The sequence below is a fragment of the Galeopterus variegatus genome, unplaced genomic scaffold, assembly GCF_000696425.1.
Source record: "Galeopterus variegatus unplaced genomic scaffold, G_variegatus-3.0.2 Scaffold766, whole genome shotgun sequence".
NCBI lineage: Eukaryota > Metazoa > Chordata > Mammalia > Dermoptera > Cynocephalidae > Galeopterus > Galeopterus variegatus.
Window position 1 is genome coordinate 128,993 of NW_007726877.1, and position 13,253 is coordinate 142,245.

Here is a 13,253-nt window from a genome sequence, read left to right on the forward strand (position 1 = left end):
AAAAAAAAAAAAAAAAAAAAAAAAAAAAAAAAAAAGAAAAGAAAAGAAAAAAAGAAAAAGAAAATCAAACCTATCAAACCTGGTCAAGTCATAACATATGTTGTCTTCTTGAGATATTTAACTCCTTTTTTCATGTGCCAAGAATCCCCTAAAGAGACCTTTATTAGACCATTCGCTTGAGAACAGAAGGGTCAACATTTACAAAATGTATAAATTTGCTGATCACTGGTAAGTATGAGCCAGTTGATGGATTTATAACTCCTCTTTTATCCAGGACTTAAAGATGTGGATTATCCAGGTGCCTTTCTTTCCTTCCTTCTGTCTCTATCCTGCTAATTTAAGGTCATCAGACCCAAACGCAACATTCATGCACACACCTTCAGTGTTAGGAAAGCAGGCTGGTTTCAGGAGACAGAAAGGTAACAGTGGAATGACTATTTTGTTACTGTGAGCTTAGATGACTTTTTCACTGGTTAGGCTCACAAAAACCAGTCAGCTCTTCAGAAGTTTGGTTGGCACTTCAAAAAACTCAGAGTTATGTTGTAGAAAGTAGTATAATACACTGAAAACAAATACCTTTGAGGATGCAGAGCAACAGGAACTCTCATTCATTGCTGGTGGGAATGCAAAATGGTACAGCCACTTTGGAAAATAGTTTGGCAGCTTCTTACAAAACTAAACATATTCTGGGCCGGCCCGGTGGCGCACTGGATAGTGCGCCGCTTGGGAAGCGTGGCGGCGCTCCCGCCCGAGGGTTCGGATCCCACATACAGACCGGTTCCCGCTCACTGGCTGAGCGAGGCGCGGGAGCAACACCGAGGGTTGCGATTCCGTTGCCGGTCCCGGTCCGGTACGGGCGCGACACTGAGGGTTGTGATCCGTTGCCGGTCACGAAAAAAGACAAAAAGGGAAAAAAAAAAAAAACATCTTTCAGTAGGTGAATGGATATATAAATCACAGTACATCCAAACAATGGAGTATTTCTCAGCACTAAAAAAAATGAGCTATTAAGCTGTGAAGAGACATGGAGGAACCTTACATGTATATTATTCAGTGAAAGAAGCCAATCTGAAAAGGCTATATTCTGATTGATCCCAATTTTATGACATTCTAGAAAAGACAAAACTATAGAAACAGTGAAAAGATCAGTGGTTTCAGGAGTTAGTGGGGAGGGAGGGGTGATTTTTCGGGCAGTGAAAATACTCTGTATGATACTATAGTGGTAGACACATATCATTACAAATTTGTGCAAACCCGTAGAATGTACAACACCAAGAGTGAACCCTGATATGTGCTATGGACTTTGGGTGATAATGATGTCAGTGTGGGTTTATCAGTTGTAACAAATGCACATTCCTGTGGGGGATGTTGATAATGGGGGAGAGAGGGGGTATATGCGAAATCTCTGTACCTTCTCAATTTGCTTTGAACCTAAAACTGCTCTAAAAAAATTATCTTCAAGAAAACTGTGTTTTTAAATAAACCACTTATGCAGTAGTATAGTAGAGACTCTTGACACCCTGTCCAGATCTTCTTCATGAGGCTGGTGCACCCGGTTCCCAGCTGCTATGACATAAGCTAACAACAGTTCAATGGTTATGACCTTCTGAGAACTTCCCTCAGCTGACCAGCACCGTCTAGCCAGGAAGTGCCTGAGAGGCTATGTCCTCCCCCAAGGGCAGCTTATGGCCACCAATGGCTGACTGATTCAGGCGACAAAGGCCAGTGCTTCTGTCTCAAGATAGTGTACCTGTGGTGCCATCCATGCTCCAGAGTTTCCCAGGGGATCAGGCTGATGCTAGACTTGGGCTGAACCCCACCTGTGCCTGGCTTTCTACCTGCCCTCTCTTCTGCCCTCACTGCCTTTCAAGTTTCATCTGAAAGCTCTTTCTCAATAACACACTTGCACAATCTGCTTCTGGGAAACCCGACCTAAGACAGTGCTAGGAAGGCCCTAGAAAGGATGGAATTCTGGTGTTGACCAAATGGTAATGAGGACCCCATCACTGATATTAGGTAGAGTATTGAAAGTCCTGGTCCCTGGCCTGCTGTAGCAGTTTAATTGTTAGGACTTTCACCTGTAGTGACTTGGGATTGGATACAGCTGCACAGGGATACACCAGATGATACAATGTGCCTAGTGTCTGAGAGGTTTGGGGAAAATATTATCTATCAGGACAGTAGAATGGGGAGGCTGTTCCTAAGCACCACTGATGCATTGAAGAGAGAAAGAGACAGGCTCAGATTATTCACCAACCCATTTTAGCTCCTCATCTCCTACAGCAGAGGGCAGACTGAGCTGAGATGCAAGTGGCAGAACTCGAGAGAAGGATAAATTCTCAGCCTAGGCAAGTCTGCCACCTGGTCATTTTGGGCTCCTTGTGTCAGTAGATGAGCAGGCAAAGTCAGGCCCTAATAGGGAAGATGAGGGACCCTTAAACTTGGAAGGAGAATGTGGGTACATGCTCTTGACCCTGGGTTGGCAGCAGTGACCCACTCCCCCTTGTTGGAAGGTAGACCCTTCCCTGTCCCCCAAGACTATGCAGCAGCCTCAGATGAGGCTCTGAGACAATGTTTCCCCTTCTCAAGATTCATCCCCTCTCCCTGACCCTTTCCAGAACAATAATTTTAATCAAATTACAACCTGACCTGACTGGAGAAGAGGCACATGGACTTATGAACATGAGCTCAATATGTAAGGGTCTTTGAATAGTGCTTTAATGCTCACCAAAGAAGATCCATTGCAGAGAAGTACCAAATGACCAAGCCAACTGGACGACTTGGCCAGTGGGTATCAGCCAGCTTCCTGTTTGGCACCCCAGTGACTGCACCATGGGCTCATAAGTGGTGAAGCCTTGATAGCAGGATTGGAGGCTGTGCAGGGGCCCAGCATTTTGGGCTCCCTGTCATCAAGACTGATCTAGCTGCTGCAGCTGTTGAATATCCAACCTGCCAGCAGAGATCAATGTTATCCCCCAGTTTGGTCTATTCCTTGAGGAGACAAGTTGATTGCATCAGAACCCTGCAGGCTAGGAAGTACAGTGTGTGATCAGCCATGTGACATTTCTTTGCTCAAAAGACTTTATGGCCAAAGAGGAATGTCTGTGGACATATGACCACAGAACCCACGGATCCTACCACATGATTCAGAAGCTGCCAGCCTGATAGAGTGGAACAGCCTCTTGAAGTCACAGTGGAGCAGCTGTTTGGGCATGGCACTTTGGGGATGGGGTGCTGTCCTTCAGGATTCAGTAAATACCTTAAACCCATGGCTATTTTATGGTCTGTGCCCCCAGTAGGCAGAATGTATGAACCTGGGAGCCAAAAGTTTGAACGAATTGTGACCTTACTCATTATCATTCCTAGTGACCCACATGGGGAATTTGTTCTCCCCATCCCTACAGCGTTAGCCTCAGTGGGTCTAGAGGTCTCAGTTCCCAAAGGTGACATTTCCACAGTAAGTCTTACTTAACTTAAATCTGTGTCTCCCACCTGCTGCTGCAGTTGGTCTTTGGCCTATACTTTCAATTAATCATCTCCCTCACATTCATTCTAGACCACCCCCGCACCCCAAACTTCTGCTGGTGGCATGCATAGTGGGTGTCCCAGACTCTTTTCAGGCTATGGTTCATTACTTGGCCATTTACAGTTACAGCTGGGCATGGGAGTATTGAGAGATGTCCCAGTGAATCACCCGAGTGTCAAACATGTTCCTCTCTGCTCTACCTCCTCATGATGTCAGGGCCAGTTGCTCCTTCCAGGATGGTAACTGCTTTCTTTGCCTGCTGGTCTACTGGCATGAGGACAAAGTCATAGAATGCAAGTAGGGATAGAGCCTAGAAGGGGAAAGAGAGAAAGGTAGGAATTCTCCTAAAGACCTACATAATTTTGTGATGGGACAGTCATAGAACAGGTGGGTACGCTATTTCTAGTGCTACTAGTTAAACATTCTCTCTCTGGCAGCTGACAGTGAAAATAAAGAAGTTAAACTAATAATGTTTTACTGACTTGGGTCATGCTAAAATTTTTGAATTCTTAATTCTCTTTTGTTTCTGATTTGCAAAGCCCTGACGGTGGGAAAGATACGTAAGATAAGAATAGCTCTCCTACCTGAGAGGTAACAGAGGAAAAGCCTGTCTGCAGACCCTGCAGAGCCATGGGCCCCTCTGCAGACCTTACTCTAGTTCCCTGCTGGGTCCCTCAGGGCCTTGGAGATGGCCTATAGTCTATCTAGTATAGCACATAATTTTTGTGGCATTTCCTTTTACGTCTAGTTTATTTAATTGTTTTCATTATTATTATTTTATTGCATTCAAAACTACTTTGTGCACTCTTATATTCTGATTAAGAAAATACGTCCTAGCCATTAATCCTCTCTGGTGAGATTGTGGATTATTTTAGATATATAACCAATTGTTTTTAACCGTTTTAAGTTTCCTTTTCTGATTATAAAAGGAGTACACATATAGGTTGCCAAAAAATTTAGAATATACAGAAAAGCACAAATAAAAATGCAAATCAGATATAACCACTATAAATAACTTCTCCCAGACTTTATAGAAATGCATGATTAAAAAAAAAATAGAGCCATACTAAAGTTTGCGTGGCTTTGTATTTTAATCATATTGAAAACTTCCTGTTAAATCACTGATGAAATGAGCAAGGCTTTGACTGAACCCAGCTAGACTTATCAGCTTGTCCTTTGCCCCTATCCGTCTTTGGGCCTATTGCAACCCAGAATATTTGAGGGCAGCTTGCTGCTGAGCTAGGAGGTTTCCCAGTTGGGAAATTTCTATGACCACAGCTCCCAGCAACTCTGAAAGTCCAAGACATCCAGCTGAGGCTGCCCTAGAAGCTGGCAGGGACTTTGACAACAGAAAATGCACTGAAAAAAAAAAAAAATGTGCCCTGAGATTATGCGGAATCTGAAAGCAATTAATTGAATGCTTAAGAGTGATTCACTTTCTCTTGGCTAAAAACAGGTTTGCACCTGAAATAGACATTTCAGCTGTAGACCAACCTAGATATCCAAGTTTCCACTGTGGGCCACCAAGCAGAAGATCCTAATCCAGCCTAGTACCTCTGGAAACACTCTGGAACTCTCTTCTGTTGTGTTCTCTGGAGAGCTACTGAGATGGAGCAAGCAGATGGTGACCTCATGGGTTAAATCCTGGAAGACAGAGAGAGAGTTTGATTAGCAGAACAGCATAGTAATTAAGGGTTCAAACACTAAGGTCTTACAGACTCAGGCTCAAGTCCAGCTCCAACTCTTTGGAGCTTTGTGCTTAAGTTCTCTTTATAATTTAGTTTACAAAATGGAGGTAATGCCATATAGTCCTGCTGTGAGGATTAAATAAGATGAAGTTCTTAGGCTAGTGCCTAGATGTCTGTTAGCATATAATCATTAGCAGTTAGTTACCCATTGGTACCCAAGGGAAGGGAAGAAAAGCCTAGCTCAGGGGCTTAGGCATTACTTTAAGGCAGTCCTGCACCTCTCACCCTCTAAGTGAAAGTTAAACTGTTTGGCTCATGTGATAGAGAAGGCCCTTTAAAATTTGTGCCTAATTGTAAGGAATAAAGAAAAATCTAGATTGAAAGAAAATAAAAATAGTTTGCCTATTTGTTGCCTATAGGGCAAGAGCTGCCTTTGAACTGGGATCTACAATGGACCTTTTGTGCCATCCAGTGGACAGCAAGAGAAAAGCCATCATTTTGTTTTCAAAGTCTGTAATTTACCAAAATATGTGTTCTGATGAGGATAATTGAAACTCATTAATAGATTCAGTCATTAATAAATTTCATTCAATTTGTTTAAGCAAAATAAAAACTTAGAATTCTAAACACTAAATGCTAAACTAGATTCCCTAAACCATTTAGGGTTTATGTGATGTGAGCTATAAAGACCATCCACTAAGGGAAAAGAGAGTACTCTCTGTTCCTTATGAGTATCAATTTTCGTGGCCCACCTTTTCCATGCCTCGTGTCCTTCTCCATCAACATTCTTGATGCTTCTTATGGTACATGGACCAGGAGCACCCCAGAGACTCAGGGTATATCAGCCCAACATACTGCTAGACCTTGGCTGGGACCAGAGTCATCCCATTCATCTTCCCATAATGCAACTATCACTTAAAATTTTGCTGTAATCAAATGGAGTATTTGTCAAGGACCTATGTGTTTGGTTTGGTTTTTCTGAGGGGGGTGTGTGTTTGCTCTGTTTTTTTTTTTTTCAAGCTATTTGTTACCCTTATAATCTGCTTCCTCCCCTGGGTATTTATGAGACGAGACAATAGCAGACAAATCTCCCCTAAATGTGAGCAATAATAGCACACCTGGACTGCCCACGGCTGTTCTGAGACCTTCTTTTTAGTATTATTGTAATTAATATTATCAATAATTATAACAGGTGTTACTTATTGAATTCCCAAGATGTACCAGTATTTTACTTTATCAACATTTTTGCTAATCCTCATACCAACACTGATAGATTTCATTGTCCCCATTTTAGAGATAAGGCAACTGATGCTCAGAGAGGTTAAGTGACTTACCTGAGATCACACAGCTAGTGAGTGGCAAAGTCAGAACTGCACGTACATCCAACTGGCTCCAAAGCCCCTTCTCCTATCACCAGGCAATGGGCCTCTCCTTTGTTCACACACATGCCTGTGACTGGCCAACCCCTGAATCTGAGATTCTGGGGTCCCCTCAGTGCTGCCAGCTCCTTAGTACCTAAGACTCTCAGGACCACAGAGGCCATGGCCAGTGAATCCAGGAGGGATTAAATATGCAGATGACTTAAGATAGAGCAAAAGGCAGCCCAGGGAGCTGGGCCTGGGAGGGCCTGGGTGGGGGAGGGAACATCATCTAGGAGTCATGACATCTGGGTTCTGGCCCTGACTTGGCTCCTGACCCCCCCGGGGCCCTTGAGCAAGTCCCCACCATGCCCACAGCCTGACGGCCAACAATCAATGCTGGCCGGATGCCCCATGAGCCAAACTTCCTCCCTGGAAAACCAGGGGCTTTGACTGCAGGACGTTCTCTAAGGCTTGCTGGTTCCAAGAACTCTGGGTTTCTTCCAGGAGCCAGGGGGGTAGGTGTGAATAGGGTTTTGTTTCTGCTGCTGAGAGCCCAGGGCCCATGGGGGAGACATGGGAGGGCACACCCAGAGCAGGTGCAGTTTGCCTCAGAAGAGACTTGCCCTTGAAGGGCCTTGTTGTGACTTTCCTCTCCCCCGCCCCCCCTACACACAGCACCTCTCCTGCATTTCTCCTAGAGGAGAACAGCACACAATGGGATGGGATGGGACAGAATAGGAGAGAGGAGGAGGACATCACACATGGGAAGGGTAAATATTGTTTGTAAACTTTTGTTTTAATGGTATAAATGTATTTATGTGTGTACTCTGTGTCGTTGGGGTGTAAAATTTAAACTGTGAAGAATATGAAAAGCCCTGTTCTAGACTAAACTGGGGGTTCCATGGTGCCGCAGGTGTCCTCACCCTCACCTGTGGCTCCTAGAGTTGAGGAGGCCACAGTGCCAGCTGCTACCGTCCAATGTGGGTCCTTTGTCTCTGAAAGGCCACCCACAGGGAGGTAGAACGGGGTCTTGATGGTGCTTGGAGGCTCAAGCAAATCCTTGCCTGGAGGCAGAGAATGGCCTAGATGACCCCTAAGAAAATTCAGTCAACCTGTCACCAAGTATCTGAGAGCCCTCTGTGCCCAGCCCCGTGTCCCCTCCCTACACTTCCCTGCAGGGCCCCGCAGGAGAGAGAGGAAAGCAGCTGCCAGTCTCAGGTCATGATTTTGCTCTGAGGTGCCATTTACCCTTCGGAGTGGCTGGAACTTCTTGTCCCATCTCTCAGTTCCTGTGTTGCCTCCCAGCCCTGCCCACCCAGGCTGTGGGTATCCTATGGCTGAAAAAGGCCTCAGAGCCAGGCCTTTACCCCCAGGCTCCCAGTGGGCGGCCCTGTGGTCCCTGGCAGCCCTGGCATTGTCTGACTGACACTGTGGCTCTGGATCCTAGAGACAGCCCTTCTGGTTCATGCAGGGAGTGGTCAAGGGCATGGGTCTCTCCATCCCTCCATCCCTCTCTTACAGGACTTTCGGTAAGAGCATCATTCCCCCATCCTCACTGTTTGCTCATAAAGAGCACCAGGGTTGGATGACTGCCCCAAAGAGGAGCCTTGTGGGGTTTCCTGCGGATGTTCCCAGGTCACATCTGGAGGATGGAGGTGGCTCACAGCCCTGAGCCAGTTTCCCCTCTGCCTGCCACCCCTCACCCCTCCCACCTCCTGGCACTAGGAATTAAACCAGAGTTTGCTTCAATCAGGGGACTGCATCCAGCTGCCCTCAGAACCCTCTGGCATTAGGCAGGATTTTGGAGGCCTCCAGGAAGGTGCTGCCCAGCTGTTCCCTGTGTTGCTCTCATGGCCTCCACTAACCTGTTCTGGGGAGAGCCCAGGCCCAGAACACAGCTTGTGGGGGCCTCTAGGCAGCAGGTCAGGAGCTACCACTTGCTAGCTGCCTGCTCAGCAAGATAACTGTGCCCCCCACTGCCAACCACATGCTCCTGACCTGTTCTGGGGAGAGCCCAGGCCCAGAACACAGCTTGTGGGGGCCTCTAGGCAGCAGGTCAGGAGCTGCCACTTGCTAGCTGCCTGCTCAGCAAGATAACTGTGCCCCCCACTGCCAACCACATGCTCCTTCTGCTCTGTACCTGTCCTCCCCATTCCTCTGCCCAGAATTCCCCTTGCCCACCCATCATGGTCTGCCCAAACTCTCTCCCTGGATAGAAACCCCTGGCACTCAGATTCCAGCGGGATCAATTATAGCTGGCCCTCAGTCTGGGGCTGCCATGTGTTGGAATCTTTATGCAGATGCTTGGCTCCCTAATCTGACTTGTGAGCAGTATGGGGTAGAGACCGTCTCTTGTTTAGAGTGGGGGTAAAGAGCAGGATTGTTGTAGAACCCAGCTGCAGTGCTGGCAGGCCAAGAGAACTTGGCCAAGTGACTGTTGCTGTCTTATCTCAGTTTCCCCATTTGTAATTGGGGCTGAGACCCTTACAGGGTTGTTGTGAGACTTACATTTTGACAAACGCCCAACATGTGTCAACCTAAAAGAAGAAACTGAGACAAAATTTATAAAGCAAGGAGTTTATTTGGGCCAAGGTTAAGGACTACAGCCCGGGAAACACAGATGCACCTTGCCCTGAATATGTGCTCCATCCAGCAGCAACTACAGACAAACTTTAAAGGAAAAAGGAGTTAAGGGGGCAGTTCCAAAGATGTTAGCCAAGAATTGACATTGGTTCACTAGAGTAACATAGGCTACTGATTGGCTATACATTGCTCTTTGCATCATAAATTCCAGGAACTTTACAACAAAGGAAGAATGTATCACTTTGTACAATTTGTGATAATGCTTGGGTAATTTATACTCGGTGGTGGCAGCTTGTGTGAATAATGCTGCTAAAACATGTCTTTTCAGCCGTTATCCCAGACATGGGTGAGTGGGACATGACTTAAGCCCCATGGTCATATCTCTCTGGGCTGGATAAGTTTAGAGCAGATCTCACATTTCTTAGATTGCTCTGAGCTACTTTCCATTCTCACATACCACCAGGCACAAGATGTTGTTCCAAATTTGGTGGTGGATGCTATTCCCCACCGTGTCTAACACAGCCCCGGGATATAATAGGTGCATAGTAGATGTAACTAATTGGATAATTAATCACTTCGTTGGAGAGAAAGCCAGGATACTCTTGCTTGTTTCTCTATTTACCCATATGGGAGAGTGGTGACACTTCACAGAGGCTGCCAAGGAGATGAAAAATGGACATTCTTTAGGGGAGAGAAAAGGAAGGGAGGTGAGAAGGATGGAAAGAAGAGGAAGGAAGGAAGGTAAGAAGACTGGCAAACACGAGAAAATGATCATTTTCTTAGAGAAACAGGGAGGTAGGGCTATTAACACCATGTGGACATTCCCCCCATCCCCAATGGCCCAGGTGAAGAAGTCAAGGCCCTGGGGGGCAGGAGTTAGAGAAGGGGAGGATGGGTTCCGGAGACAGGCACTGCCTGCTCTCTCCTGCCATTGGCAGAGGGATTGTCCTCCCACTCCACAGTGGGCTCAGATCCTTCCTTTTCTCACCCAAGTCTGCTCTAGCAGGGAGTTTATCTCCATGGCAACCTTTGGAGATTGTGAAAGTGCAGAAGAAATGCAAAAGGAGAGCAGCGCTCTGAGTGTAATTTACCTCTTGCTTCTTTCATATTCTCCCTCATTCCTTTTCATCAGCTGCTCCTGCCTCCTCTTCCTCTCTTCCATTCCCTCCCTCCTTTTCATGATCCTCACCATACAGACCTGGCCTAATCCAGGAAGCTGAATTCACTGGATCTCAGTGATCAAGGTGGCGCTAGACCTTCCCAGCCCAGCATGTCCCCACATCACTGATTCCTTAGCAGTGCGCTGGTTTCAAGTCATAATTAGCGGCTCCTGTTGGGAATCCCCAACGGCCCATGTGAGGGAGCTGGGCTGGGCCCCAGGCTGCCAGCAGGAATCCCTGTGGACCTTGCCGGGGCCTGGGCACTCCCCCACACTGCTGACTGAGGGTGCACGCCCGTCCCATTCCTTCCAGCTCTCGGGACTTTTCGGGTCGGACGACAATTGTGAAACCTGTTCATCCAAATCTGTTTTCCTGGAGACGGGAGAAGGCACCCAGGGAGCAAACGAAGAACGCGATGGGGAGGAAGCGTGAGTGTGAGAGAGGAAAGGAAAGTGAGCTAATCTGTTAGTCATTGCTTCTCTGACTTTCTTCTGAATTTCAGGGCAACAAGCAGCACCGAGGCGCGCGCCAGGGCGCCAGGCTCGCTCCCTCCCAGGCAGAGGCAGTGCAGGTGATGGCAGGATGCCCGCGGACCTCCCCGGCAGCGAGCTGAGCCTCCTGCAGGCAGCCCCCGCTCCTCGACTCGGCCGAGCCGCCCCTGGGCCTCCGGTGAGCGGCTGCAGTGCGCACCGAGGGCCGTGCCCACCTTGAGCAGAAAGCAGCCGAGGGCTCTCAGGCTGCGGAACTGCCGGCCCGGGAGGGGGCGCCCACGGCCGCCTTCCGGGAGCCCGAGGAGCGCTCTGCGCGTGCGCCCTGCTCCCCTGCCCGCGGGCACTCGGAGCTCACCTCACCGCCTGCAGAGGCGAGCGGAGCCCGCAGCCCACGCCCGGAGGGCACCGCCCGGGGCCTCAACCTCGGCACTTCTGACGTCATTTTTTGTTGTGGGGGCTGTTCTCGCATCTGAGGATGTTCAGAGCATGCCTGGCTTCTACCCACTAAATGCCAGTAGCACGCCACCCCCACCCCCGCCCCCAGCCCCAAATTGTGACAACCCCAAATGCCGTCAGCCGTTGCCAAATTTATCTGGGGTAGGGTGGGGATCAGTCGAGAACCACTTTGGAGGAACCGAAGCTTCTCAAACCCGCAGACCGGGGAGCCGCGTGAATCTCCGCGAGAACGTTGATGGAGAGTTTGTGTTCGGTCCAAGACTGTTTAGTCTCAGAGACAGTTGGTTCCAAGTGAATTTCCGAGATATTTACATATAGAGTTATTAGTTTTTTAAAATTAGTTTTAGTTATTTTCAGTTATTCATCTCTTTATTTTTAGTTTTATTACTTAATTTTTAATTTATTTTTAGCTTTTTAAGTATTCTTTTATAGCTTTAGTTACCTGTTTATAATTATTTTGCTTTCAAGGTTGCTTGAGTTTTTAAGTTATTCATTTTCAGTTATTTATTTATATTTATTTTGTTTTGAGTTATAGATTTTCAAATTAATTAGTTTAGAATTTATTTTTAATTATTTGTCTTTACAATTATTAATATCTGAGTTATTTATTTTCATAGTTATTCTATTTTTAGTTATTGAGATTTTGAGTTATTTATTTTTGGAAGTTTTTGAATTACTACAGAGTTGTTTATTTTCAGAGTGAAATATTTTCAGTTATTTTAGCATCTTTTTCCTAGTTATTTCATTTTAGAGTCACTTATGTTCATAGATATTTCTTTTCAGTTATTTCAGATTCGGACTTGTTCATTTTTACATTTATTTTTTATTTACTTTTTGAGCTACTTGGTTTTTAATTATTTAATTTTCAGAGTTATTTCTTTCTTTTTTAACGTTATATTTTCTGAATTATTTTCAGAGATTTTGAGATATTCAGTTTTTGAGTTGTTTTCAGTTACTTATCCTCAGTTATTTCTTTTCAGTTATGTCTTTACCATTTTAAAACTTTTTTCTCTTTATTTTTATTTACTTCATTTTCAAATTTATTTTCAGAATTATTTAGAATTAGAATTGTTTAGTCCATCAGTCAGGGTCCACTCAAGAGAAAGACACTATATCAGTTATTTTAACAGAGAGAACTTAATATAAAGAATTGTTATCCAGCCATTGGAGATTTGAAAAGGCAAAAAAGAAGTGATAATGAGATTTTAACTGCAGGAAGCTGCTACTGGCCCAAGGACTGATGGAACAAAGGGAAGAGATTGGAAGAATCAAAATACAGAAGCTTGGAGGTAACCCCAAGGCTGAGGTTAGTCTGCCAAGGAGAAGGCACTACTGACGATGGCACAGGTGGCTTGGGCTCACAGGCTGGGTTGGGAGGACAAGGCACAGCCAGTTGAAGCTGGTGTCTCTGAGGTGATCCGATGAGCCTGGGTTATGGGGGGGTTGGGAAAATGGCAAACTGGAACAAACTGCTGCTTCTGGAATCAACTGTTGCTGTCAGGGTGAAGACCAGTTGCTAGGGGAATGCTGACTGGAATCCAGGCACACAGAAAGGAGCAGGTCCCTCTCGCTTCTTCCAGCTGCCAGCCAGTCTGGCAAAGGAGGCCTGTGGCCCAGCACCAAAGAGCAGAGACTAGGAGGGTGGGCTGGAAGCTGAGAAATCACAGCTAATAACCAGCCCACTTAGCTTTGGAGTTGCTTAGTTTTAGAGTTCATTTTGGATTTAGTTCGTTTTGGATTTGTTAGGGATATTTGATATTAAGTTTTCACTGGCCATGAGATCTGGCTGAGTCTTTGGTCCCCTGATTTGTTTCTGGAATGGAGTGGGCCAAAAAACACCTGAGAGGAGCCTCTACCATGAGACTCAAGAAAATCACTTTAGAATTCAAGACAGCAAAAATAATAGTCTCTTTTGCTCATAAGGAAGCCCTTTGACTGGGTGGCCAGAGAACGGCAGAGACAAAGGGACAGACCACCAGGAGGGGCTC

The 13,253-nt window shown here is 46.2% G+C and overlaps 1 protein-coding gene across 4 annotated transcripts in view; it reads left to right on the forward strand.

The window, feature by feature from the left end:
- Positions 1–11,636, forward strand: part of MCF2L2 (MCF.2 cell line derived transforming sequence-like 2) — a 136,880-nt gene extending 125,244 nt beyond the window's left edge. For 3 of the 4 annotated variants that reach the window (XM_008572228.1, XM_008572229.1, XM_008572231.1), the window contains one exon: positions 10,821–11,636. In XM_008572228.1, the coding sequence (XP_008570450.1) occupies positions 10,821–11,029 (209 nt within the window). In that variant the 3' untranslated portion in view covers positions 11,030–11,636. Of the gene's footprint in view, positions 1–10,630; positions 10,677–10,820 lie in introns of those variants that run through there. The other variant, XM_008572230.1, reaches the window with a different exon arrangement.
- Positions 11,637–13,253: the final 1,617 nt, after the last annotated feature.